We start from the raw sequence: 27,483 nt of genomic DNA, 5'->3' as shown, positions 1-27,483 counted from the left end.
AAAATAAATTATATAGGAAAAGAGTCTGGAATATTTTTAGCAGCCAACGTTAAAATATCTAAAAGGGATTAAACTTCTTGAATGTTGATCAAATAAGACCTACAAAAAAAGCTTAAGAGACCGAGGAACACTTAAACATTTATTGTTCATCGGTTTGACATGTACACTACATGTATACTTCTTACAAGGGGAAACCACTATTATCTTTACTAAAATATATTAATTGATCTTAGTGTATAAAGAAATTTCATACAGAGGAAAAGAAAGAACATAAAACGCATTTTAAGACCCTGTATGAACGGCTTCCAAAGGCAGAGAGGGCTTGACCTTAAACGTTCACACTATACAATAACTTACCCTAAATCTTCATTCAGCTGAAAATAATATGACAATTAAGACACCTACATCAAATAATTGATTTCTCGCTCACACACACTAAATGAGACTTAGTGTGAGTGGTACATACCGACTGTATCTTTAAAGGTACATGTTGATGCATCAGTATAGTACATTCCAAGGCCTCTGAAACAATTTTGTACGGTTGAGAAAGAAAAGTTTTGCACATAAAAAAGGACAATTGTCCATCATGAAGGCAATTGCCGATATCAAGTCAGAGTTTTGTAGCAACGTAGACCCACAGACCTGATTCGCAGGTTTCCGATACCTCCCACCACAACATAAATAGCAAAGAGTGTACATAAAAAATGTTTTTAAAAAAGGAACAAGCTCAGTCATGAACATTCAAAATAAGTGTTCAAAGAGGTTCTCCAAAGCGTGATGAAAACTAGTAACATACAAACTACAATATATACTGTCAATTTGTGGTTATTATTATTGAGGTTTCTATTCTGAAAGCAGCAGAAGCACGTCATCATTTAAAATCGTTGGGATGCAAAAAAGAAATCCAGCCTAAAAGTAAAATATTAACCTTTTCTTTTACTCTCGATAGCAAATCAAAACTTGAAAATAAAAAAAACATGCCTAGACAGCATGTGCCTTTTTAAAAAAGGGTGATAAAGAAAGCACAATCCTAACAGGCTTTGAGGGTCAGAAATAAGTCTTCTGGTCCATTTTGGCAAAAAACAAAAAAGAAAAGGAGGAAAGAAAAAGAGCGGCAGAACGAGGGAGACGATGGTCAGCGTGCAACTTAAAGGATCCACATGTTCACAACACGGCAAAGCTACTCAATCCAACCATCCATCAGCGTTGATGTTTACTCTTCCACTCGGGCATCACTTAAACTGTAACGTATTGAAGAAAAGAGACAAGAAGGTTCATTATCAACAGGTTCAGCAAACACCTTCACGTACAACACACCGCGTTCCTGACGTCCCGTACCGTGGTTTTGGGTGGTATGTTGGGTTTCTGGGCCAGCGTGGGTTTCTTGACGAGCGCAGGCTTGCTGGGTTTTGGCGACATGGTGACAGGATGGTTCGACAGTGTCGTTTCCTCTGTTGCCTCTGAGGGAACTCCGGCCAACTCGTAGTGCTTCTTCCTCAGCTCCCCCAAACGCAGACGCTCGTTCTCTAAATGACTTTCTAGTTCCAGCACCTTCACCTGAGGGGCATGAGGAGAACAGGGTGTTATCCGTGTTTGGAACGGTTTCTGCTATATTTAATTCCGGTAATTCAACAAGCATGTAAAATAAGTTGCGTGTCAGACCGTTCACATTTGTGATTAATTTTAATAATGTTCTTTTCATTTTTTTTATGGCAAAATGTGTTAAAAAACCCTGAACATAATTAATGACTGACCTGTGACTCCATTTCTTCTTTTCTCAACTTGATAACGGACATCCCAGAGAAGTCCATGGTTTCTGCACATGAGAAGTATTGAAGATGTATTAGACAGATGCACATCCGAGTCCACAGTGACCTAGTGCACAGATCAAAATGTACTCGCCTTTCTCCTCCAGGTGCTCCTGACCCGTCCTTGTTGAGGCCACCACGTTTGCTGCCATTTCATTCACGTGGCGAGAAGCCTGCTGGAGAACTGACAGCCTCTTACTGTTGCGTTCCGCCTTAACCTGAGCGCAGAAGACAGCAATTAAGACACCGCACCAACAAAGTAGTTTATTTCCTCAATAAAACTGCATCTCAAAAGGTTTCATCATTATATTCATCTTAGACATCAGACAATTACCTTTGAGGCAGCGACCAGCTGTGCCGTGCTGGCAGCGATCTCGTGAGAGCAGACAATCAACTCTTCATATTTGCCCGTATGCAGCACGACCTTATCAGCAGACTCCCTGTGAGGGAGAAGATAAATGTGTTCTCTGCGCCTGGGGTACAACCAAACACTTCTAGCAATGTGCCCTAAAAAACAAAACAAAAAAAACCCACTAGCTCTGGCACCTGCAGTAATCTTTTTGTTATAGTGGCAAAAACGTCCCGTGTGACTTACACCATCTCCGTGGCTCCCCACCCCACAGCCTTGGCAGCAGAGATCAGCCCCTCAGTCCAGCGAGAGTTCCTGGCATAGAACTCCTTAATGCTCGCTGCACCCTGAACATGCCAAACAATAATACGGTTAGTCCCCGTTGGTTGATTTTCTGAATAGAACAGAGCAGCACCTGGTTTGGAACAAAGCTGTAGAACGCTAACAAAACCAAAGCTGCAAGTTACGGATTCAAATTCAGAAAGTTGGGACTCACCCTCGAACCCTCCACTATCTCCTTCTGCAAGTCTGTGGATGATATGATCAGCAAGCGGATGGCCTACGAAGAGCGGAGGAAGACAAGAAATTAGGACTAAAAAACAGGATGCATGTATAGACTTGCAGTAGAGAACAGACAGAACATTAGTTGAGTACAGTACCTTCATCAGGTCTGTACAGCTATTGAGGATTCTGAAAAGAAATTAAAAAAGGAAGGATTTGATAAGTGCATATAGGGATCCAAAGGTTTTTATTCATCATGCACTTTTTGTGTTTTTTTTATTTGAAAGACTGTCCCCACCAGTTTGATTTTAATTAGAATTAAAGAGACAAGGCATCTTGTTACAAGATGCCGTTTGAAGTCAGAAAAATAAACAAACCTTTCATTGACCTCCAGTTTAACTCCTGATGTGTCCTTTCGCGCCTGATCCATCATTTCCTTTAAACAAAACCAGTCACAACTTCTATCAGTTACATTCAATTCACAATACAAAAAGGTAGATTATTTATAGATCATATTAGCTCCCCCCGATGTAAGCTTTGCATCACTTACATCAATCCTGCGGACAGCCTCCTCAATAGCTGCTGATGTTGCAGCCATTTCCTTATCGACCAGATCCCCAAGCTCATCCTGACGAACGTCCATGCCCTTTGGCCTAAGCTCCTACATGAAACAAGAAAATACGATTACTAATGATGAAGGAAAAAGGCATGTGAAAGGACTTAAGATGTCACTGGTGAACCGAAATGTCTTGATGTAGATAGAAGATCTGATATCAAAAACAAATGACAAAATAAGCAGTAATATACGTAGTAGCAAGTAATATAGCATATGCAGAAAAACAAATAGTATATCAACAGAAAAATACTGCATTAGAACACACTGATGCTTCTACAGTGTCCAGACACCTTTACATTGAGTCAAAGCCTGAATCCAGATGTTTATTTTAGCCTCCATGGAAGCAAATTATTAAGTGGAAACATTGAGAGCACATCTACACTTAAATATGACTCCAACGCTTCAGCTGTGGGATGTATGTATGTATGTATGTGCACACACACACCATCTGCAAATGGCAAAACAGTGTAAAGAGCATAATTATGTAACACATAAAAAGAACTGTCAATTTCTGGTAATAGTATTTAATATAAAAATACAGATATGCTGTTTTAGGGTCTCTCACCTGACCCAAGTAGAGGATCTTTTGGACAACCACTCGAATGGAGGCCGTGTCTGCCTTTTGGAGGGTGGTCTTGGACTTCAGGTCCTTGAAGAACTCCAGACTCTCAGTGGCGCAGCCTCTACAGTTCTCAGTCAGTCCTGTTGGTGGTAAAAGGCTTTTTGCCGTGTTCTTTTTACACAAAGGACTTAAAACTCAGTCAAATTCAGCTTTTTCAGGGATTTAGTTTTACATGGGAATGAATAATGTGGTTGATAAATAGTTATACGACTAACGTTATGTCAAGTACATAAACTCCTTACGGTCTGCATGGTCAGTGGGTGCCATGTGCGCAGTGGCGCTGCCGTTAATGATCGTATCCGCAGCCAAGTGGGAGAACTGGGTCAGAGCCCTCAGCAGCCCTCCAGCATCTGGTTACAAGAGGGAACCGTGAGAGAGCAGCAGGCCACGAGGTCAGCAGGATCACGTTTGACCAGAAGCAGAGAAGACTCACCCCCCATGTTACTCAGATAATCTGCATGGCCCCTTTTCACTTTGTCAACGGAGCCCAGCGTTGCCTCTGCCCGGCTGACCAGGTAATCTGTGTTTAAAGGACAAACACATATCAGTTAAAGTGTCTTTGGTGCCATCTTATCAGTTTGTTGAAATAATAGAACAGGGGTCAGACCTGGAGAGCTGGTGCAGCGTATATGAAGGGGATCATCCAGTTTTGCAACAGCATCTTGGATGATGTTCTCGGCCTCTGTGACGGTACCCTGCAGCATGGCAAACTGATCCTGCAGAAGTTTCTGCTTAAGCCGCTCCTCCAGACTCATCTAAATGCACACACATGACAACGCATACGTATGTGGATTAATATGATGAAAACGCAAAGTACAGGGTAGATTTTTGTATCATAACCCTCTCATGATAGATCTTAATATATACATAGTGTCATAACACAATATCCCAATTTCATTAACAAGATTTACCGATACTGTCCATAAATTACCAATTGAAGCCTGTGTTTATTTTGCCCTTTTTAAGGTGTGGCGAGTAAAGCTATACTGTATAGTAAAGGACAAGGTCCAGAGGCATTTGCACATTACTCTCATTCTACCCACATTCTGCTTTCTTTTGGAAATATTCATTATAAAAAAAAAATGAAAGCAAAAATGGTTTCTTTGTATTTCTTAGAATATATCTTAAGAGCTTTATATTGATTAGATTTATGTGGATGATGGCATGGGTCCGAGACGATTTATATGAAAATAAAGCCATTCTGTTAATTCTCACGTTTATACACTCTACAGAGGTGGTCCCAGCATTTTCTCCTAATTATGTGCGCTCGTCCCTCTGACATATTCCCCACGCGTTTTTCTTTTGTCCCCCCTTCTCGACCGGTCCGCGAAATATTGTCTGACATGAAAACGGTCCACGAGGTAAAAAAGGTTGGGGACCACTGCTACAGCCTGATCAGTTTACTTCTCTCTAACATAGTGTTGCCATGATATAGACTTCCCTTGTTCCCAAACTGTGCTATAAGTATTTTCCTCTATTCATTATCGTCATATGGTAGAAAGTGCGTCACTGTTATTGGTCACTGCAGGTTTTCTAAAATACTTTTAAAGGCAGATTGTGACTCCTAGTTTGATTAAGTTTATATATTGTACAGGCAAGTCTAAACTGAATACTAAAATGATGTGTTTTCACGCTGCTGAAGACGGACCTTCTCCTGCAGTTTGCCCTGCAGCTCTCCCAGCTCCCTGCTGCTCCTCTCTCGCTCCTGCTGAAGCGACGACTGCTGCACCTGCGCAGCCTGCCGCACCGACGACAGCTCCGCCTCCTTCTCGCTCACAGATCGCATCAGACGCTCCTTCTCCGCCTGCAGAGCCGTCACTGAGCTGTTCATTTGCTCCGACGTCTGGCGAGGGGAGAGAGCGATGAGGGAAGAGTGTCGATCCGGACGTGTGCGACACGATTCGAGTCTCAAACAAAGAACGACTCTAAATACTAAGTCATTGAGTTAGTGGCTCATAACGTTGCAGCTGAACGCACCTGCTCGCTGTCCTTCAGAGTCCCCCTGATGCGCATCACTTCTGCCATCTTCTCCTCCAGCTCTCTCTTCAGCTTCTCCATTTCAAACTTCTTCTCATCCAGCTACAATAAAACAGCATTATTTAAACCCACCCAACACTGCTCTGCTGCCTGGAAAACCTCCATGCTGGTGTAAAGAAGCAACACCGACCTTCATGTCAGCTTCCTGTTTAATCCGATCAACCTCAAACGCCAGCTGCAGTTTGGTCCTCTCCACCTCTTCCTGGGTCTGCTGGGTTGCTGATAGCATCCGCACAGTATCTGCACTCTGTCGGCACATTAGCACATTTAAGCGTTGCGTTACGCGGCCAGGTGCTGACGCGGCATCTGTGGTCTGAAGTCGGTCTGTACCCTCCGAAGTAGCTCTGCATGGCTGGCCACCAGCTCCGTGTGCTTCTCCTTCAGCTTGTTGTAGCGCTGCTCGGTGGCCTGTGCTCTGCCTGCACAGCAAAGACAGATGTCAGCGTTGACGTGTGCACTTTGCCACATTTTGCCAGTCTGCGCAAGGGACCGAATTGACTCCATGTTTTACTTTCTGCTTCGACGAAGACGGCCTGCGTGCTCTCATGTTCTGCGTTTCGGCGCCGCGTCGCCTCCAGCTCCATGCGCAGTTGTTCGTTTTCCACGAGAGCGTGCTGCTTCCGTGCGCGCTGCTCCTCCAATTCTGCCTCCAAACTGTTGATCTGGGACTTCAGCTGTGTGATGTAACGCTGGGCCTTGAGGAGGGCAAAAAAAAGAGAGATCGTCATTTTAGGAAAAATCTACCAATGTCAGTACAAATTAAGACGCACTTATAAGATCAGTGTGTCAAAGCCGTTCCGTTGAGCCAGGATGCACAACTCGAAGGCCGCTGGCTCACTTATAAGAAACTGTGGCATAAATAAGGTCATTGATCACACCCATGTTGACCCTGCAATCAAACGTGAAAATGGCATATAGATAAAGATAAAGCACAATACACACAGCAGAGAGAAGCAAGATTACATGAGAGAAAAAAAAAAAAAAAAAAAAGAACTCAGCTGGACACCCGTGTCTCGCTCAGAGACTACTTGCCATGTCCCACTTGTCAGGTGCAGGATTTGCATACACTCAACACATGACCCAGATTCCTTTCCACATAGATAACAACGCCTTCTGCTACCACGCCTCTTCCACGAATACAATAGAAGCCTGAAAAAGGAGATTCTGAATCAACAGTCCTTACCTCGGCTTTGATTTTCTCCAGCTCTGCTCTCAACATCTCCATGTCATGCTTATAGCCCTCAATCTGGAGATCCCTGCAAGACAGAAAACACAGTCACAATGCGCCGGCTCCAACTGAAACTCAACAGTCTGAGCGGCGATCACAGGTCAGTTAAAAACACCCTGGCTCACCGATCATCGAAGCCTCCATTCGGAGGTCCAAACGTCTGATCGAATATGTCGAATTGCTAAGAAAGAAGAAAATAAGTTTAAAATAAATAGAAGGGTGGCAGTGCAGTGACTCTGGAGGCATTAGTGACCTGTACCATACCTGTGGCGCCGCCTGTAGGCTGGGTGTTGAGACGTCGCTGACCTCAATGAGCGGCTCGGGATCATCGTCGTCATCCTCTTGTTGCTCGGGTCCGTACTCATCAGGGATGACCACCACTGGCTTCACGTGCTTAGCCAGTGAGGCTGCATGCAGGAAGTTAGGTGGGGACTGACAAAAAGGCACAATTACCATTTTATTTATGTTTGTCTATGAGAGAACCATCACAGCAAGCGTCAGATCAGAGCAGTCTGTGTAAATAACAGCACGTCTCCACAGTAGCCGTATTTTTAAGAGGTCATTAACATCCGAGGAGGGGACTGACTCCGCACAAGTCCTCCTGCCGCTCGCTACCCTTATGAGCGCTTACATCTGGCAGCTTGGGGATCTGGATCAGCCTCTTGAAGTACTGCATGTCTCTGGCTTTATTGAAGAAGGTCTTCAGGCTGCAGATAACAACAAGTGAACACAATGTTTAATAGACATCAGATGGCTGTCGCATGTTATGATCACAGTAGGCGGGTACGGCACGCTGTGCAATCCTCTCTGAACTCCGCAGCAAAAATACACCTGCGACCGTGAAACACCACAAAGGACGGGGGACGGGAAACCCCGCATGGGCACATTTGCATCAGCACTGCTGGGCGAGGCAGGATTATGTCGCACAATAACTACCGCGGCCGCTTTGACGCAGCCGCTCTCGTTCACACGTGGTCGTGGACGTCCTACCTGTGGAACTGGTCGTGGAAACGATCGCGGTGTCCTTGTAAGGTGTCAGCGGGGAGACCTGAAATCCACAACGCCGCATAAACGTTCTCATGCTTTCAAAACACAGATCATGTCAAGGCAATAGATTCATTTGAATTTAATAATCAACCGGCTTGTTTATAATCCGCCCCCCAAAAAAAGCTAGCTACATTAGTAGCTTCATTGGTAAATAATAATGAGTGTTCTCACAGGCATGCAGCTTGAACAGCAGCTTGACGGTGAAGTGGTAGAGGTGACTACAGTCCTGCACGACTTGAATGAGAGGAGCCAGCCGACACTGGCCTGATGAGAGAGTTGAGATCGCGATGGATGTGTTGAGCTGTCGGATCACTAGGAGAGATCACACACAGGAAGGAATGTTAAGAATCCCTTTCGACTGTCACACCAAACATTTTGCCATTTGCTTTTCCATTAATATCCTTGTAACTGAAGTTTCTTGCTTTCCCTTGGATTACAAGAATGTTTATTTCACAGTTCAGATTAAAAAAAAATGTGTTTGTGGTGTTCAAGGCGGGACCCCGGTCTTCCGCCCTCCAGCCATGGAAGGAGCATACCATTGCAGTTGCACTGGAGGAAATTAACTTAATGTCCTCTAATTGAAGGCATTTCCTTGAACACGAGTTACAACTAAACCAACCGACATAATCAGTTTCTTAAAAAAATAAATAGAAAAACGAGGAGGAAAAGAGTTGCTCACAAGAATCCATTCTTCAAAAGGGCTTTTGGTTTGTTAACATAAATATTTAATGTAACCAGGCTGCAGCCCTTCACTGTAGCTCAAGTTTCTCTTCCTTGGGAGGGTAGGATGGGGGATGGGGGGGTACAGAGTTTGTTTTTCACCTGTCTCAGCCAGCCTCAACTCTGCGTCCAAGTAATCAAACACCTCCACTGTGAGCTGGAAGCTGCAGGAGAGAAGTTGATACCTCGGTCAGACACAGAACAGATGAAGATGTGACCACGTGGCATTAAAACAGAAGCAGAGCGTGTCCAATTTTGTTGTTTAGTTGCCAGTTTGTCTAAAAGCAGCTGTGCTCACGACTGCCGATTTGAACTGTAGGTTTAAACAGATGAGGTCACTTTCTGCAGCGGTCAGAAACTCACACATTATTGATGTCGCTTCCCGCAGTGCGCTCCAGGACTTCGTCGGTGGCTTCCAGGTTTGGCGGGATGTCTGCATGCTGGAGAGGTGCATTGTCGGGAGGTTTAGAGTCTATTCCCATTCACGGTGGGAATTCATATCATTCGCCGAGTCATCCTTTCAGTGTATGACCCAACACAAGGGGATCCTCTCACCTTCACATGAAACTCCATTTTTGTGCAAAGCAGCTTAGTATACAGAACTACCAGCTGTCCATATTTGTCATGGAGGTCCCTCTGGAAATAGGTGGGCAAGAATAAAGCACAAATAATACTGAGTAACATATTCTATGTTGTTCAGTTGACGCGTTTTGTCTTTACAAGAAATCAAGTCAACCTCAAAAGTATATTTCTGAAATTGCATTTTCCCTGAAAGCACTTCAGAAAATATTTAATAAGATAAAAATGCAAAAACTCACCCATAGTTTCCCAATTTCAACGAGAGAGCCGTGGTGCCTCATGCAGTCTTGTAGAGCCTGTGAAGGAGACGGCTTGAATGAACAGCTCCTGCGATTAACTTTAAATTAATGGAGCTTTCGCCTTTTGGACGAAGCCTTAATTCACTTTCTAAAAGTGAACCAATCCAGATGTTACTACCAGAAATAATAGAAAAGGAATGAGAGCCAATAAAGAATTTCAAGACAATATTAAGTCACGTAGGGTTTCAATGCTAGTTTTTTCCCTTTTCATTTCTTTAACATTTCCAGGCTTTATGTTGAACTGAGGATGCTGCAATAGTCCAACAGTAGTCAAAAGAAATCTGCGGTTTTAGAATAGTAAGAGGAAGTAAGAAAGGGGTACTAGACGTACATTGCGGTGTCCATCCCGCAGGATTTTGTGCAATACATGGCAGAACTTCCAGCTGAGAATGGAGCTGCTGGCCAGAGGGAAGCCGAGAGCGTAGGACCAGAAGGTGTAGGCTCCCTTCTCCCGGTGAGTCCCCAGGATGATTCCTGTTGGCAAGCACTTAAGGAAGCGTGTACAACATGCGCCCTTCCCACACATTCTGACAACAAGAGGAAATTTGACCAAACATACAATGAAATTGCCTTTTTTTCTGCCGGCTTACAAAATGTGTTACGAATAAATGACCTTACAAGTAGTGATGAGAAGGCTGCACAAATAGAAGAGTTAAGATTCTTGATGTTAATTTGAAATATGATTGCATGTAAGGGATACGTCGTGCGTGTTTCTCCTTCACAGGCATCTCAGAGGAGTTGATGGCCTTGCCGATGCTGCTCAGCTGAAATGAGAGGAGAGGAGTTAATCTTGGATCTTGTCCGGCTTGCTTCTTCACCCACACAACCATCAAATATTGGGCTAATAGACGTAACAAGCCATTACAGGTTAAAGACAGACTTGGATCAAAGAGACGATAACAAGCTGCGCTGCATTGACAGGAATGACTCAGAGAAACAATGACTTTGCAATTTTGTACACACAGGACTTTGGCCTTTAACCTTATAGCCTCAGACTCAAAGGGGAGTTGAAGCTTAGCATTGCTGCTGATACTTTGTCACAAACACCTTGATTAAGTTCTGAATCAAACTTTGTTTTTCTATATCTAATGCGGCTACCTGTAATGTTTAAACAATGAATGTGTGTAGTGTTGCGTGTTATTCATTGTCCTCCGTGGGAGGTCGTGTCAGGGAAAGCAAACCCTGCATCTAAAGATAACATCACATGCGATCTGCCTGATAACGAGAACCCGTGTGTGTCTCCAAAACCAGAGAGTGCAAAAGCAGCTCAGCAACCTGCACAGCCGGTAAAACAACCGTTGCACTAAAGGAGCAGGAAGGAAAAAAAAACAATACAAAAAAAAAAAAAAAAAACTGACACAACTGTCGGATGTGTCCCCACAGACATTCAGTCATTTGAATGAACTTCACATACAAAGCAATGGGAAAGCTCCCATATGTGGTCATGTTACACCAGGGAGCGCTCCACGGGCATCACACCCCTTTTTGTACTAATAGATTTATAGAGTGGAGATCAACCTCTTTCCTAACAAGGTCTTTGTTTAATTATTAGCATTATTATTTGTGCTTTTAGAATTAATCTAATCTGCAAATTAAAAACCGAGCAAAATATTGTATTCTTTTAAGGTTTGTCCAGTTCTAAGCAAAATCATTTATTGCTTTAGTGCACAAGTCTGAAAACAAAGACTGTCTTGCTCCGAGCAAAATAATTCATTAATATCTTCATCCTGAAATAACGATGAAACAAGCTTACATTAGCTATGAATGGTAAAGAGAAAGCATGACATGGAGTCAGAAGATGGAGAAAGTCCTTCACAGAGTGTGATGTGCAGCGAAGTTTGAACTGCATTTACATGAAGAAACAAAGTTGGAAAATATATAATTTATGGTTCTGGGAAAACTCATAACTATGGGATGTTAATATGCATCTATCTCCTTCCTTCATGGCTATTCAATTGAATTATGTAGTACAATGTATTTCATTGCAGCCCAAATGCACAGCACATTTAGATTATATATATATATATATATATATATATATATTATATATATATATCTCTCTCAACTATTTCTTCTAAAATAAAAAAAGATTTAAAACATTGAGTCACTTACATGATAATTGTGCAAGCATCTATGCATCTTAAGGCCATTAACAATTGCCCTGAACTACTGTGACGACACCCAAAGCTAAATTAGGCTTAAAAACAGTGGCGGGCCTCGCCTTTAAGTCACAATTCAGTTCTTTGTTTTGTTTAAAGCAAACTTCTACACTGAGGTGTGGCAATTAACCAGCTTGGTAGGATAGGGAAATATATATATTATTTAGTCATGTGGACATGAGTCAAATGCTTACAAGTTTGCATCAAAATAGCAAAAAGTTGTGTCAGAAATGTAATTAAAATCTTAGTCCTTATGTACACAGTGTCATTCAAACTCATCCTTTCAAATGCATATAATCTCCATGATGTCAGTAAGCCAGCTTCACATCATAGTATTACGTAAGAGACTAATCCAAAACACAGTTCAAGCATTTAAGCTAAAGCATCTTCTACGTCAGCCTCTCTTCCCAAATGATGATCCCGCATAAAACCCCTGCTTAAACACCAGCCTGTAACCGGAGCACGACATAGAACATGCCAGCACACATCGACACAACACTGGATGTTTGGAGTTACCCTCAGACAAACGGCGTCGCAATCCACGTTACATCTTCGCTTGAAACATAAACACACATCATTGGCAGACACCCCAAATGCCACCAACACTATGAAAGCCTCTTTAATGCATTACCAAAACCGGGTAACCCCCCCCCCCCTAACCACACACACACACACAAAATACACATGGTCACATAAGCACAGAGGGGCCAGTGTGGTGGTTCAGAGTGAGAGGGGGTGCACTGATCCCGACGCAGATGAAGTGCGCGCCTCGTCGCGTGCGCGGGCAAAGTGCAGTGAGCCAACACGGAGGCCCGTGTGACAATGAGGGGTTTGTTTGGGCGAGGAAGGCAGAAGGTTGGGCTGGATGGGGGGCCGCGGGTCTGGCACACAGAGCCTGGCGCTGAGGCCTCAACAGATGGCAGATGAGCAGGGAGGCTGCAGAGAGACTCGCGTAGTGGACTCACAACTGCCGTCAGTCAGAGATCAGCGAGGGGCCACAATAATTTACCCAGACATGGGGCATTTTTCCACTGCAGCTTTTTTTCTTCTTTTTTTTGAAAGGGGGGCGGGGAGGGTAAAGGTTTTCGTATCACTCATCCGGGAACTGCAGTGTGCATTCCCTTATCTGCACATAGCTCAAGGCGACAAGGAAGTAATAAGCACCAAACTGCGCTCGCTGCCTTATGGATGAAGGATTATCAATTAATCTTCCTTTGATTCTCTTGATTAAAAATGTGGCCAATAGAACATCAGAAATTTTGGAGATCAGGGTGACTTTAAATTTTTTATCTGATCAATGAACTAAATTATGTATCCATCACAAGTCACTTTTGTTTAATTTCCTACTAAATGAAAACAATTCTTATTCAACTATTTCTCACTAATAAGAAAAGTGTGTCGTTGCGGAAAAGTTCTGCAACGACACACAAAACCAGTCTCACAATCAAGCTGTTTATCAACCTACGCCAGTTCACACACAAACACCGACACCATTTCCTTAAGGCCATCGGCAAATGTTATCCAGATGAGATCCAAACATTTTACCCACAGAGCAATTCGGTCCAAGCGTACACGACTTGCTGCCGCCTGGCCGCCCGCTTAGTGCTACAGGTGGTCCGTAAATCCTCACCGCAGCAGAGAGGAGACGTGAGAGGAGGGGGAAGCCTGTGCTAATCCTTACGGTTAGCCATGAGGTCCATTGGCAGCTAGCGTTTCCGCAGCCTCTACGGCCCCTCCACAGCGGCCACGCTGCACAAACACCTGCGTCTCCGCCTTACCTTGTCGTCTCTGCCTTTCAGCAGGGCGTCCATGTGCTTGGACATCCTGGTGTGGCAGAGCATATGAAGCTACGGAAGTCAAAGCATCAGCGCTGCACCGGAGCGGCTTCTCACTGGATACGTTGCCCCAAGACGAGAGCACTTATTGCAGGTCCTTATCAGCTTAATTCAACAGATTGCTGCAGGGGCTCCGGCGGACAAGGTCACAAACCGTGTTTAGCACGGCTCACACCTGTTGGCCGGGTGAACCAATAACAGCAAAGCTCGCAATTCACCAGACGTGTGTTTTAACGCAGTGGAAGATGTGAGTCACAGACACAATAAAACAAAAAATGTGAATGATGGCTTTGTCAATTTGATATTTTTCTCAAAATTAAAAAGGTTACTTTTTTAAGGTTTTATTTTATTAATGTCATCTGGTCTCCATTGCACTGTGTCCATTCTTTAATGAAACCTGCACGGCCTCTTCTACATCGTTATTGGCAAAAATCATAAAGAAACCCACACTGGACATTGAGTTTGGCCCTAACTGCTCATTCGATCCAACGCTGATAGCGTGGATGGAGGAACTTAAGAGTTTAATTTATTACGGTAATGTTTTGAATGGTTGCACAGACAGTTGTGTTCCATTATACGGTTCTGTCTTACTCAAGTTAATTATTTACACCCACCTCATCCATTAAAATATTCAACAAAATACAAGCCGCTCTATAGCAGCCAGACTGTTACTAATTGACATGATGTTTAGGGGAGCGGGCCACAAAACATAAAATACCATTGGGAAGATATTACGGTTACATTGGGTTGAGGACTTTTTGTAAATTATGTTTTCATGGTTGTACTCCTCAAAAACATGACGGTCATCAGCATTACCTGCGGAAAGAAGCGATTAAAGACGCAATAAAAGCTTGAAACCATCCCCTTTTTGTTTTATGACGAACATTAACATAAGAAGTCTTAAATTAACACATCAGCCTTTTTTGAATCTTTAATTAAAAAGCGTGAAAACAAGCCTGACCAACATGCTTTTAATTCACTCCCACTACTCCCCCTCAGTAGCTGCGTGTCTGCCCTCTGGTGCTCCCATCCCCCTTCCCTCGCTCAGGCAACAAGAGCGAGGGAAAGCAAACACTACACACAAACACACACAGGGTGCTGTGTGAGACATTTCACCTTGGTACCGAGGTCAACAGAGAGGAAAGAGCGCTGGAGAGGAGTGACAGCGAGCTGCTGCAGGAGTTTCTGCAAAAGCATTTGATGAGTCAGCAATTACTTAGAAACTCAACGACAAGGATAATAAATATAAACGATACGAGGGTTAGCATTCTAAAGCTGCTCAGTCTGTACAATTTGCAAGTAGTTGACCAGCTGAGTCTTCACATCTGCCAAACTACCTATTGGCATATCAATCAGGTGACATATTCCGCCCGGAATCAACAAATATGCGGCAGAATTAACAAGTGAACTCAGGGCCACAGACAGGAGTTATTTCACTGTTGCATATGACGTATTGTGGTTATTTTGTGAGAAAGTCTGGGTGCAGGTGGAAGGTGTTGAAGCACCGGGGCCCCGCCTCTCCACACGTGCTTCATAAGCAAATAAAACACTGACAGAGACGCAGCGTAGTACTGAACGTGCTGGAAGTGGAACCTCCCATGCAGCTGTGTAACAGTTTGTGTAGTGACTCAACCTGGTCTGAATCTCACATTTACATGCGAGGGAGAGGCCAGTACCACGCCATGACTTTACCAGACTTAAGCGCTTAGTCAACAGTGCCGTCTGCATCACAGTATCCTTGATGGTAAAGAGCATAAATGACTTTACTTAGCAGAGCAGTGCAGTGAGGTCATTACCCAAAAACCACAGAGCACTTGCATTAAAAACGTCATCAACCTCCTCTTTTCGGTGAAAGGAAACTGATTCACACGGTTTAGCTTAAAGTGAAAGCACTATTTGAAGTTCCCAATCCGACAACAAAACTACCACAGGTAGAAACACCGTATAGGAGAAAAAGTAGCAGAGCAGGAAAGACCTGATCAGCATGACGCCAATTCACAGACAGCACTGAATGTGCGGTGTGGCAACACAGAACAATGTGGACATGTGTGGCTTTCAGCCTTCAGGCTTTTGTCAAGAATACATACAGATACATTTTCATAACCCCCCCCCCCCCCCCCCTTTTTTTTGCTATATATTGATCTAGACTGTACACACTTGTGCAAAACAGGACCTGTGAACTCTGTTAGGAACCTGGCTCAGGCTTTCTGGACACGGATGAGCTTTTCATACCTTTCAGGTACCGGTTTTGGTGCTGTGAGCGCGGCCAGCTGAGTGCCACATAGACCCAGAACAGGAGAACAAACACTCACAACAACCCAGCTCGACAAATAGCACTACGGGACCGACGACACGTGCGGGTTTTTCTTCGCATGTTGGGCCTGAAGCGCACCTTTAATTCCCATTTCAAAACATTCAATTCCCAGGTTAAAAGCAGTTAATTGGAAACGTGGCCTGTGCGCGGGCGTTCACCGTGAACACGCACGCGCACACGGAGTGAAATTGCCGTCCCGGTTCTCACCGAACACCCGCAGCCTCGTACTGACGCGGTTTTACCTGCTGCTTGTCAAAATGCTCCCTCTCCGCGCCGAGGTTGACCTCGGCGCGCCGGCTCTTCGCCCGGGCGGGCCCGTGCCTCATGCTGCTCATCCTGCCGCCTGCCCCGCGACGATGACGATGACGGCTCGAGAAAAGAAGCCAAATAAACGCTTGGCAAAAAGAACCGAAAAGGACCGCGTAGCCTGGGAGGAGGGATTCGGGCGGCGCGTCGTTCTGTCGGGACCCCCGATGGACACCTCCGCGCTGCGGACTCGCTGCTGCTGCTGCACCGCGGCTGGAGGAGGAAGAGCGATGGGCGCGTTACGTGGATGGATCCTCCCCCTCGGCGGAGGAAATCATCCTCGTCATCGTCATCATTTGTTTCTTGCCGCCGCCGATGTCATCGCAGATCAGTGTTTTAAATCAGCGTTTCTCTTTCTTTAGCTTGTGCATTGATGGGTTATTTCCCCCCCGTCTCTCGCAGCTGCGTCTAGTGACGTCACCTCGATATAATCAAAAACAAAAGCGGATTATTTCAATTTTCCCTTTTATAATCCCGATATTTTATCTGCTTCTAACCATAACAGTGGGAAAAACAAACAAACCAGGAAGGGGTCGAACTAGGGGAGGTATCTGTGACACATGACACGTGAGCCAGGCCTCAAACATAAAGCATCCTACAAACCACCGTGTCTGTTTCCAACAAGTCACAGCAAACTCAATTTGCCACTTTTTCACACGAGTCTTTTAAATCTATGTTTTCTTTCTGTTTAGGGACTACGAACCCCAATGCCATGTACTCATTTAGGATTAATTCACTGAATGACATTTAACCCATAACGAGGTGCAGCTGTTTTATTAATGCTCACAACTTTAAAACGTCAACGTCATTTGAATGCCTTCTGTTGATTTGCTTTTATAAAAACCATCAACAAATAATAGATCTTCGTACACTCGTACACTCATTTATAATTATTTTAAATGGCTCTGGAGTGTGGAGCCTCTTGCTTTGTCCGTCTATTCTCGACTTGGCTGACGTGACCTGAGGTACCTGGAAAAAAACTATATATATATATTTGTGCTCGATTTTTTGATATGTTATCATTTCAAAGCTTTGGCCCAAACCTTCAGAAAGACATCTACTCAATGAAGAAACAATAATAAGCAAAGGTAATACATTCTAGAATTGGACAACCTGTGTCTCACATGCTGTTGTTTGACAGTGTACTAAGAAAACTAACCCTTCAGTTGTGTCTTTTGTACAGTTTACGATCTGACCTCTTCAAGGTTGCAGGACAGGAATTTCATGTTTTCACGCCGGGTGGAGTCGGACCATGGTGTTTTGTTCACAAAAATGCAAGTGATGCGACAACAGGAGGAGGGAACAAAAGGAAGAGTTTGCCCTGCAGGCTGAACTGGCTCTTTCACATTTTTGCATGGTGTTAAAGCAGCACACACATTGTCAACCGGTTTCTGAACTGTCAAACCCAACTCCCATTCATCGATGAATGACTGAGTGGGAGCCCCGACAGGTGACATAGCAGTAACTGATAAGTCATGTGAGAATGTTTCAATACACACTCGCATCAGTCCAGTACAGCGATCAAAAAGCACGTTGGAATGTTATCCACTAGATGACAGTAGAGGTTTACAAACTGATTCTGTGAGCGACAAACTGAGCTCCCCATAATCATTTTTAGCCCTCTGGTGGCTTTGACTGTTAAGTAATGTTTATGAATGAGCCAATTCATTCCACACACAATTCATTCAACGTGACTATGGATGCGGTTGGTAACTCAAAAAATCAACATAAAACATCACAATCACCAAATTGAAAACGATGCACTGCTATATTGATTTTATGGCCGACATTTGTATTTTTTCTAAAGCATTAGATTCAAATGCCATGTTTTTGTTATATCGATATTAAAGGAGACATTCTAGTGATTCATGAACATGCACAACAGTTCAAATTATACATTCAATTGATCATCACTTTAAAACACAAATCCTACCAGTCCTTCACACAGAACAAGAAGAATTACTAATTGTGGCCTCCAAATACATTAATGTGAATTTCTGCAAATTGATGCGGTCACCAATCACCCAAACACATAGACAGACAACATGCAGCACTGACATTATCTACACTAACATTTCTATCTGCGTCCATTTACAATGCTGTTGAGAAGGAACCCATATCAAAAGCTAGTCTACACACAGGAAGACACACGTACACACTGATCTTCCTCTTTGAAAGGCTGTGGTATTATGTAAAAAAACATTCATTAAACTCAAACAAAGAAGCAACCAACAACTTTCATGGCGGCTGCACATACGTTGCTACCTGAAAGACTAATTTATGCTCAATGTGAATTTATTCTACATCATCAACACAACCAACCTCTTGGTAGCTGGAGAAATAGAAATCTTGAGAGACATGTGAATTATGAAAAGCAGAACGGTCTGGCTTCCTGTAAAGAGAAAAAACAGAAACACTTTTTTTCAGATTAGAGGTTTACTTCTAAAAATACCAAAAGTTGTCACAGTGTCACCAAAGTCAATTCAATGGAACTCAGTGTCCTGCTACCACTGTTGGGCACCATTGTACACATTGTTGTTGGTGGCCTTATTAAACATGTTAATTCCCTATAAATATAGAACATCCACTCAATAAATAATACAAATAGGGAAATTCTTTACACCAAGTGAAAACAAGTCACTCTTACCAACTTAATTCACGTAATTGAGTGAAAAGCACGACACGCAGCTCTGTGTTGTATAAGTATGTCGTATATTGTATAAGTATAACATCAGCATCTGCTGACTTGTGGTATCGGCTGACACTTAAGAAGATACATATAGATTTGGTTCATGGTGGATACAGAAACAGACTTCAACCTATTGCATGGAGGTAATAAACTTAAACTAGAAAATGCATTTCCTGCTGAAAATCCGTTGGAATGCAAAAAGCTGAAAGCTAAACTGAATTTTTTAAAATAGCTGAAAATACAGAAAGTTTAAGGGAATTTGAATTAAAAAAAAGATAAATATAGATGATTTTGTTCATAAATGTGGTGGATACTGAAACAGACTTCAAACTATTACATGGAGGTAATAAACTTAAATAATGGATTCACAGAAACCCACCATCAACAATGTAAAATACTTTTTAAAAATGTGACAATAGAAATAACTCAATAACATACAGTATCAACTCTCTGAACCTGTTGCTATCTGTGTGCATAGTATTAAGTAGTAGTAAGTATAAGTGGAACCTTGACTAAGTGAACTGGTAATCCTGGTAAGCTTATGTCACATAAAACTCCCCCGTGGACAGGAGGTAGAGGGCGTGATCAGTAAAGGTCCGTGCAAAGGATAAAGATCCGTGCAAAGGAAGCGTCACCTCGGTTCTGTTGCTTGCTTCCTCACAGAAATGCGAAATGGGTGACAGATAGCACAAGTGAAGAAGGGAAGTCCTTCATATGACAAAGATCGAAAAAAAACTCAAATGTGTGCTATATCAACTCGGAAATTAATTTAAAAAAAGACATGATGATTCACAAAAGACGGAAATACCAAACTACCAAAACGGAGAGAGAGAAAAGTTTTTAATCATTTTTTAGTAGCACAAGTTTGGTATATTAATAATTTAATCTTAGACATTCTTTTATTTTTAGAATGAATGCTCGACTTTGGCTGCTGAAGGAAGGAAGCAGCAGCAATGACACAATAAAACACAGTAGAATATAAACAAATACAAAACAAAGTGATGGCAAGGAAGGTTGCAGTGCATAACCAACCTCTCGGTAGCTGAAATAGCATTCTTAGGTATACATGATGAAAAGGGGAACAGTTTGACTTCCTGTAAATATAAAAAACAGAAACACTTTTTTTGCACATCAGAGGTTTACTTCTAAGAATGCAAACAGCTGTCACAGTTTCATTCTAGTCATCGGCGGCCGGGGAGGCAACACCAAAGTCAACATGAAATGCCATTTCAATGGAACCCTGCTGATCAATGTCCTGCCGCCTCTGCTGTTCACCGAGTTTATCTTTGGAGTCCTCGGGAATGGTTTGGCTCTCTGGATCTTCTGCTTCCACATCAGGCCGTGGAAGAGCAGCACGGTGTTACTCTTCAACCTGTCAATAGCGGATTTTCTGCTCAACGTGGCCTTGCCTTTCCGCGCCATCTACTACATGTCCAACATCGTTTGGACGTTTGGGGACGCTCTGTGCAACATCTGCCTCTTCATGTTGGCATTGAACCGCAGTGTAAGTACCATCTTCTTGATGGCTATCGCCCTGGACAGGTACATGCGCGTGGTGCATCCCCATCATCGCATCAACTCCCTGAGTGTCTCCAAAGCCATGTGTGGAGCCCTTGCCGTATGGGTGCTCACCATCTCAATGACGGTTCATGTCTTCAATCTGGAACACAACAACACAACCCACTGCGAGAGCTTCTGGGTTGATACTGAAATGCGACATAATCTAAACTGGCACAAGTTTGAGTTTCTCTTTTCCTTCTACGTGCCTCTGATTGTGGTTCTCTACTGTACGTTCCACATTAGTAGCCATCTGAGCAGGAGGCAGTTGGCCCAGCAGGCAAAGATTAAAAAGGCTCTTTGGTTGACCATTTTGGTGACGGTGCTCTTCGTCGTTCTCTTCCTCCCAAGCAACATCACACAGCTGCTGATTTGGATAAGGACGCCGCAATTAGTCAGCAAACTCCCAGAATCTGAAGCGTGCCGTGCTCTGGAAGACCTCACCGTCTGGTTTTTCCTCACCATTAGCCTGACCTATCTCAACAGCATGTTGGATCCTGTCGTTTACTACTTCTCCAGCCCCATCTTCAAGAACGTCTGCAGGAAAATGTTCCATCTGCGCCAAGAAGACACTGCTGAAAGTACAGAGAAGAAAACCAGAGAAACTGGCTCCCAGTCGCTCAGCCAGCTTTGATCCCACAATCATGGAAAGCTTGAAAATGGATGCAGCTCCGTAGTAGAAGAATTGTTGTGTGTTAAGTGTTAAGCTTTAGACAAAATGCTATTTTTGCTTCTCATATACAGGTGTTATCAAGTATTGTATGCGCTACTACAAAACAGTGTAAAATAAATAATGCATGTACTTAATATTTTGTCATTCATTTTCTTCATCTTTTAATCCTGTTAAACAGTATTCAACTAAGACTTTTGTCATCATAATAGAGATGTGGCATGTTTGCCTGGGTTATTTAATTTCACATGTAAAAGTGTGTGTACATAACCTCAATACACAGACGTCCCTTCAAGAATTGATCAAATGAATCAAGGATTCATATTCAAATAGTTGCATTTTGTGATCATGGCTCGACAGGAGTGCTGTGCCGCTCTCAGACTTTGTAACACACGCTGTTGTGCCAATGGCTATTTTGGCTACATGAAAAATGAAACTGAAAAATGAAAAATGAAACTAAAAACACAAAATGGTGAGAGTATATTTTCTAAAATTTAGATTCTTGTTTGTTGTTGGTGGCCTTAAACATTGTTTGTTCACTACCTATAGATAGAGAACTTGGTAAATAATGCAAAAGGGACATTTAACACAAGGTAAAAGGTCCTTCTTACCAACTTGATTCACTTGATTTAGTGAAAATCACGACACGCAGCGCTGTTTTGATTACAAGTATAACTTCAGAATCTGCTGACTTGTGGTATCAGCTGAAACTTGAGAAGATAAATATAGATGATTTGGTTCATGTGGTGGATACAGAAAAAGACAACCTATTACATGGAGGTAATAAACTTAAATAACGGATTCATAGAAACTTATCATCAACAATATAAAATAGCTTTTAAAAATGTGACTCAATAACATATTAACTCTCCGAATCTGTTGCTATCTGTGTGCAATCAATCACACCGTTTACAAATAAGCGGAAGCTTGACTAAGTAAATTCCATATGAAATGCAGAGCTCTGCATTCTGTTCTAACCTTTTATTTTGTTTTGTTTTTTTCACACCTGTGGGCAAAAGAGAGTGTGTGAGGTGCAAAGAACAGCGCAAAGGAAGCGTCTCAGTGTGGTTGCGCAAAGGAAGTGTCAGTTTCTTCCTCACTCAAAATATCTAGTGAGTAACGGACAACACAAATAAATAAGTGTGTTTCACGATGTCAGGGTTGCGGGTGGAGGCAGGACTCAAGACGCAGAGTTCAAAACAAAAGGGACTTTAATAGTCAAAGGTCAAAAATCAAAAGGCCAAGGGGCAAAAACACACAGGATCCAGGGGAAAAACAGCAGGCAGGAAACTCCGCGACGAAAGACAGGACAAGGACATGCGTGGCAAAAGACAATGACGCGACCAGTGACACAGGAGACACATGGCTTAAATACACAAGGGAGGTGCAGGTGATTGGACACAGGTGGAAACTATTAGACGATCACAGGGGATGACGGGACAAGGCAGGAAGTGAAGTTACCCGGGGACACGAGTGGCAGAAAACTACAAAATACAACAGGAAGTGAAACCACACCGTGACAGTACCCCCCCCTCAAGGACCGACTTCCAGGCGGCTCACACTAGAGCAAAACAAGGGGTGGGGGGGCAGGGAAACCAGAGACGTTGGTCGGACCACCCGGGAAACTCTGGCGGGCGGCCCGGCGGGTGGCCAGACGAGCGGGGAGCCTCTGGGGGTCGGCCCGGCGGGCGGTCACCAAGCCGGCTCCGGAGCGGCGACTGCAGGGCACGGAACGTCTCTAGAATGGCAGGCTCGGAGACACGGGAAACCTCCGGGGTCGGCGGCGGCAGCTCGGGGACACGGGAAACCTCCGGGGTCGGCGGCGGCAGCTCGGGGACACGGGAAACCTCCGCGGTTGTCGCCGGCGGCAGCTCGGGGACACGGAACACCTCCGCGGTTGTCGCCGGCGGCAGCTCGGGGACACGGAACACCTCCGCGGTTGTCGCCGGCGGCAGCTCGGGGACACGGAACACCTCCGCGGTTGTCGCCGGCGGCAGCTCGGGGACACGGAACACCTCCGCGGTTGTCGCCGGCGGCAGCTCGGGGACACGGAACACCTCCGCGGTTGTCGCCGGCGGCAGCTCGGGGACACGGAACACCTCCGCGGTTGTCGCCGGCGGCAGCTCGGGGACACGGAACACCTCCGCGGTTGTCGCCGGCGGAAGCTCGGGGACACGGAACACCTCCGCGGTTGTCGCCGGCGGAAGCTCGGGGACACGGAACACCTCCGCGGTTGTCGCCGGCGGAAGCTCGGGGACACGGAACACCTCCGCGGTTGTCGCCGTCGGCTCGGGGACACGGAACACCTCCGCGGTTGTCGCCGTCGGCTCGGGGACAGGGAACACCTCCGCGGTTGTCGCCGTCGGCTCGGGGACAGGGAACACCTCCGCGGTTGTCGCCGTCGGCTCGGGGACAGGGAACACCTCCGCGGTTGTCGCCGTCGGCTCGGGGACAGGGAACACCTCCGCGGTTGTCGCCGTCGGCTCGGGGACAGGGAACACCTCCGCGGTTGTCGCCGTCGGCTCGGGGACAGGGAACACCTCCGCGGTTGTCGCCGTCGGCTCGGGGACACGGAACACCTCCGTAGTCGGCTCCAGCTCGGGGACACGGAACACCTCCGTAGTCGGCTCCAGCTCGGGGACACGGAACACCTCCGTAGTCGGCTCCAGCTCGGGGACACGGAACACCTCCGCAGTCGGCGGCGGCTCAGCCCCCCCCATAACCCACCCCGTAGCCCCCCCCTCAAGGGCCGGATCCCAGACGGCCCTCAAATCACCAACGGGAGGGTGGGAGAGGACCATGGGATGGGAGGGAGGGAGCCTGAGTCTCGGAGCGGGGACTGGCCGAGTCGGGGGCATGGAGCGTGGGGCCGGTACTGGTCGGGTCGGGGGCATGGAGCGTGGGGCCGGTACTGGTCGGGGGCATGGAGCGTGGCGCCGGAACTGGTCGGGGGCATGGAACGTGGCGCCGGAACTGGTTGGGTCGGGGGCATGGAACGTGGCGCCGGAACTGGTTGGGTCGGGGGCATGGAACGTGGCGCCGGAACTGGTCGGGTCGGGGGCATGGATCGTGGCGCCGGAACTGGTCGGGTCGGGGGCATGGATCGTGGCACTGGTACCGGGGGCATGGATCGTGGTGCTGGCTCGGGGGTCGGGGGCATGGATCGTGGCGCTGGCTCGGGGGTCGGGGGCATGGATCGTGGCGCTGGCTCGGGGGTCGGGGGCATGGATCGTGGCGCTGGCTCGGGGGTCGGGGGCATGGACCGGGGCGTCGGATCGGGGGTCATGCGCTTGGGTCGGGAGGCCGGGACGGGAATCTGCTTCGGCCCAGCGCGGGACATCTTGCGCTGCGACCGAGCGGGGTCGGGACGTCGCTGCGGCCCAGCGCTGGACATTGTGCGCTGCGACCGAGCGGGGTCGGGACGTCGCTGCGGCCCAGCGCTGGACATTGTGCGCTGCGGCCGAGCGTGGGGAGCATAGGTGGCCTGGAGTCGGACCGCAAGGTCCATTACCCGCTCCCAGTGAGAATCGCCGCCGGATGACCACGAAATGGCCTCCTCCTCTGGGGACCATGTGGTAGGCGGCGGATGGTTACCCAGATGCCTAGTGAGGGCTCCAGACGGGGAGACGGAGTAATACAGGTACCCAGCTGGAACCCCCGGGAGGACCGTTCCCCCATTACCAGCAGCCCGCTGGAGACTCCGTGGACCGCCCATTGCCAGACGGGTTCCCCTGAACTCGTCCAAGGGAAAAAACTCTGCTGAGTCCTTTCTTGGTCGCGTCATTCTGTCAGGGTTGCGGGTGGAGGCAGGACTCAAGACGCAGAGTTCAAAACAAAAGGGACTTTAATAGTCAAAGGTCAAAAATCAAAAGGCCAAGGGGCAAAAACACACAGGATCCAGGGGAAAAACAGCAGGCAGGAAACTCCGCGACGAAAGACAGGACAAGGACATGCGTGGCAAAAGACAATGACGCGACCAGTGACACAGGAGACACATGGCTTAAATACACAAGGGAGGTGCAGGTGATTGGACACAGGTGGAAACTATTAGACGATCACAGGGGATGACGGGACAAGGCAGGAAGTGAAGTTACCCGGGGACACGAGTGGCAGAAAACTACAAAATACAACAGGAAGTGAAACCACACCGTGACACACGAAAGCTGAAAATGAATTCTATTCAGTAAAAAATACTGCATCTCACCAGAGACATGTTAGGAATGTATACATACAGCTGCAGAAATGTTTCTTCATCCCGACACTCATTTTGCATGTCGAGAAAGTCCTGAAAAATAAAAAACGTACGTAGAAGTACAGATCACCTGTTTTTTCTTACAGATCAATAACGAAACTGATAATGGGGAAATGCAACTAATTTAATGACGATAACAAAAAGATATTTCTCCCAGACTAAACTGGATCCAGGATGTCAACCTCCTTTACCTTTAGGCAGCACGGTGACGGTGAGCTGCTTGGGAGCGCTTTCCCTCCCTGTTGCTCGCTGAGCTTCATGTACTCACGAGCTACTGAGTCCGCATCGTCCTGACTGAAGAGCAGGTCACAACAACATGAGAGAAGAACTTGAAACTGTTAAACGCTCCTGTGGGTTTTTGTTTTGGTCATCATAGATCAAAAGTGTCGGATCGTCATCAAGTAGCCGTCAGCTATTTCGAGAAACTCAAACAAACGAGTTGCCAACGCGAAACATGAGAATGAGCCTTCATGGGACAAGAGGGAAATAAAGCTGACAAACACTGAGCCACTAAGGCCGTGAACAAAGCCACACAGGCCATTAAATGAAACATATACTACAGCAGCTTGTTTATTTGTCTTAACTTGCTTTCATCATATCTTATACGGTACCAGACAAAAGTTTTAGAACACCCCCATTTTTCCAGTTTTTATTGAAATGTAAGCTGTTCGAGTCCAGTGAATACGCTGAAATGGTATTAAAAAGGTAAGCGCCACTGGCCTTCCCTTGTTCATACTGAGGGCTACCTCTGCTGGAGGTGGTGGTGTTGGTCCTCCATCAGTTTTTCGGGCCTCTGCCTTGTTTTTGTTTGCTGAGTCACATGTTATTGTAAATGGGCCATTTTCATTTACAAAAACTGAATAGGTGAGGACAGTTTTGTATGCAAAATTTTGTTGGGGATAAAACTATATTACATTCAAAATTGCCAATGAATATTTACTCTCACTCTGGGGAACCATCACCTTATCGTGGTGGAGAGGTTTGTGTGTCCCTATGACCCTGAGGGCTGTGTTGTCAGGAGTCTTTTACCAGGGAGCGCCTGGTGGTCTCAGGCGAGGGGGCAGACTAAGAATGGTTCAAAAGACTCTATGAAAAAGCGGAAGAGGGAAGGAGCTGACTTCCACGTAGGAAGCCCGGGGCCCCCATTTGAGCCAGGCCCAGATGGAGGGCCCGACAGCGAGCGTCTGGTGGCCAGGCTTGCCGTGGAGCCCGGCCAGGCACAGCCCGGAGAAGTGACTCGGCACCCCAAGACTCTAATCCCCACGGCCTCACCACTTGTGGGGGAAACCGATGGGGTCGGGTGCGCTGCTACAAGGGTGGCAGTGACAGTGGCCGCCAGACCTGGGCGGCAGATGCTGGCTCTGGGGGCGTGGAACGTAATTTCTCTGGGGGGGAAGGAGCCGGAGCTTGTGCGAGAGGTGGAGCGTTATTAGTTGGATCTGGTGGGGCTTACCTCTACGCACAGCCTCAGCTCTGGAACCACACTCCTGGATAGGGGATGGACTCTATTCTACTCCGGAGTGGCCATGGTGTGAGGTGCCAGGCGGGTGTGGGGATACTCACAAGTCCCCCTGCGCACGTGGGCAACAATGGAGGAGTGATTTGGAGGAATGGCCTCCCTGATCTGAAACCAAGCGGTCGTTTGTTATTGGACTTCTGTGCCAGTCACGGATTGTCCATAAAAAACCCACTTTCTGAACATAAGGATGTTCATATGTGTACGTGGTACCAGAGCACCCTAAGCCAAATCGACGATCGATTTTGTAGTCGTATCGTCTTATCTGAGGCTGCATGTTCTGGACACTCGGCTAAAGAGCGGGGCAGAGCTGTCAACTGATCACCATCTGGTGGTGAGCTGGGTCAGAGGATGGTGGAAGACTCAGGACAGACCTGGT

General features: G+C 45.9%; 2 protein-coding genes and 1 long non-coding RNA gene across 4 annotated transcripts; 1 reads left to right on the top strand and 2 right to left on the bottom strand.

Moving 5' to 3' along the window:
- Positions 1–126: 126 nt before the first annotated feature.
- On the bottom strand, positions 127–17,717 carry hip1rb (huntingtin interacting protein 1 related b). Of its 2 annotated transcripts, none has more exons than XM_040195526.2 (32): positions 16,357–17,717; positions 10,507–10,570; positions 10,138–10,280; positions 9,747–9,803; positions 9,484–9,564; positions 9,292–9,368; positions 9,031–9,092; positions 8,380–8,520; positions 8,152–8,209; positions 7,793–7,868; positions 7,426–7,593; positions 7,287–7,342; positions 7,117–7,189; positions 6,445–6,628; positions 6,264–6,352; positions 6,064–6,180; positions 5,874–5,975; positions 5,545–5,739; positions 4,504–4,651; positions 4,330–4,416; positions 4,139–4,246; positions 3,840–3,976; positions 3,209–3,319; positions 3,036–3,094; positions 2,817–2,847; positions 2,654–2,716; positions 2,404–2,504; positions 2,143–2,248; positions 1,903–2,026; positions 1,755–1,816; positions 1,339–1,557; positions 127–1,241 (listed from the first exon to the last, which is right to left on the bottom strand). In XM_040195526.2, exons 1-32 carry the CDS (start codon positions 16,447–16,449, stop codon positions 1,233–1,235), a joined length of 3,201 nt encoding a protein of 1,066 aa, XP_040051460.1. In that variant the 5' UTR covers positions 16,450–17,717; the 3' UTR covers positions 127–1,232. The 2 variants fall into 2 exon arrangements, with proteins under 2 accessions (XP_040051460.1, XP_040051461.1); XM_040195527.2 differs by lacking the exon at positions 16,357–17,717 and adding an exon at positions 13,744–13,803.
- Positions 17,718–20,255: 2,538 nt separating this feature from the next.
- LOC120814409 (hydroxycarboxylic acid receptor 2-like) lies at positions 20,256–21,473 on the top strand. Its single transcript, XM_078086620.1, has one exon. It carries the CDS (start codon positions 20,326–20,328, stop codon positions 21,298–21,300), a length of 975 nt encoding a protein of 324 aa, XP_077942746.1. The 5' UTR covers positions 20,256–20,325; the 3' UTR covers positions 21,301–21,473.
- A 4,051-nt stretch (positions 21,474–25,524) lies between these two features.
- LOC144386286 (uncharacterized) lies at positions 25,525–25,911 on the bottom strand. The gene is made up of 2 exons (XR_013451974.1): positions 25,780–25,911; positions 25,525–25,621 (listed from the first exon to the last, which is right to left on the bottom strand). It is a non-coding gene; the product is annotated as an uncharacterized LOC144386286 (long non-coding RNA).
- Positions 25,912–27,483: the final 1,572 nt, after the last annotated feature.

The sequence above is a fragment of the Gasterosteus aculeatus genome, chromosome 13 (assembly GCF_964276395.1).
Source record: "Gasterosteus aculeatus chromosome 13, fGasAcu3.hap1.1, whole genome shotgun sequence".
Lineage (NCBI taxonomy): Eukaryota > Metazoa > Chordata > Actinopteri > Perciformes > Gasterosteidae > Gasterosteus > Gasterosteus aculeatus.
Note: the sequence above shows the minus strand (reverse complement) of the source record. Positions and strands in the feature narration are given on the sequence as shown.

Coding starts and splice junctions, on each gene's coding strand:
- LOC120814409 (XM_078086620.1), top strand. CDS start 20,326: ATGAAATGCCATTTCAATGGAACCCTGCTGATCAATGTCCTGCCGCCT.
- hip1rb (XM_040195526.2), bottom strand. CDS start 16,449: ATGAGCAGCATGAGGCACGGGCCCGCCCGGGCGAAGAGCCGGCGCGCC. Junction 5,976..6,063: donor AACAGGAAGCTGACATGAAG/GTCGGTGTTGCT, acceptor GTTTTATTGTAG/CTGGATGAGAAGAAGTTTGA. Junction 1,558..1,754: donor AAGAAGAAATGGAGTCACAG/GTCAGTCATTAA, acceptor CATGCCCCTCAG/GTGAAGGTGCTGGAACTAGA.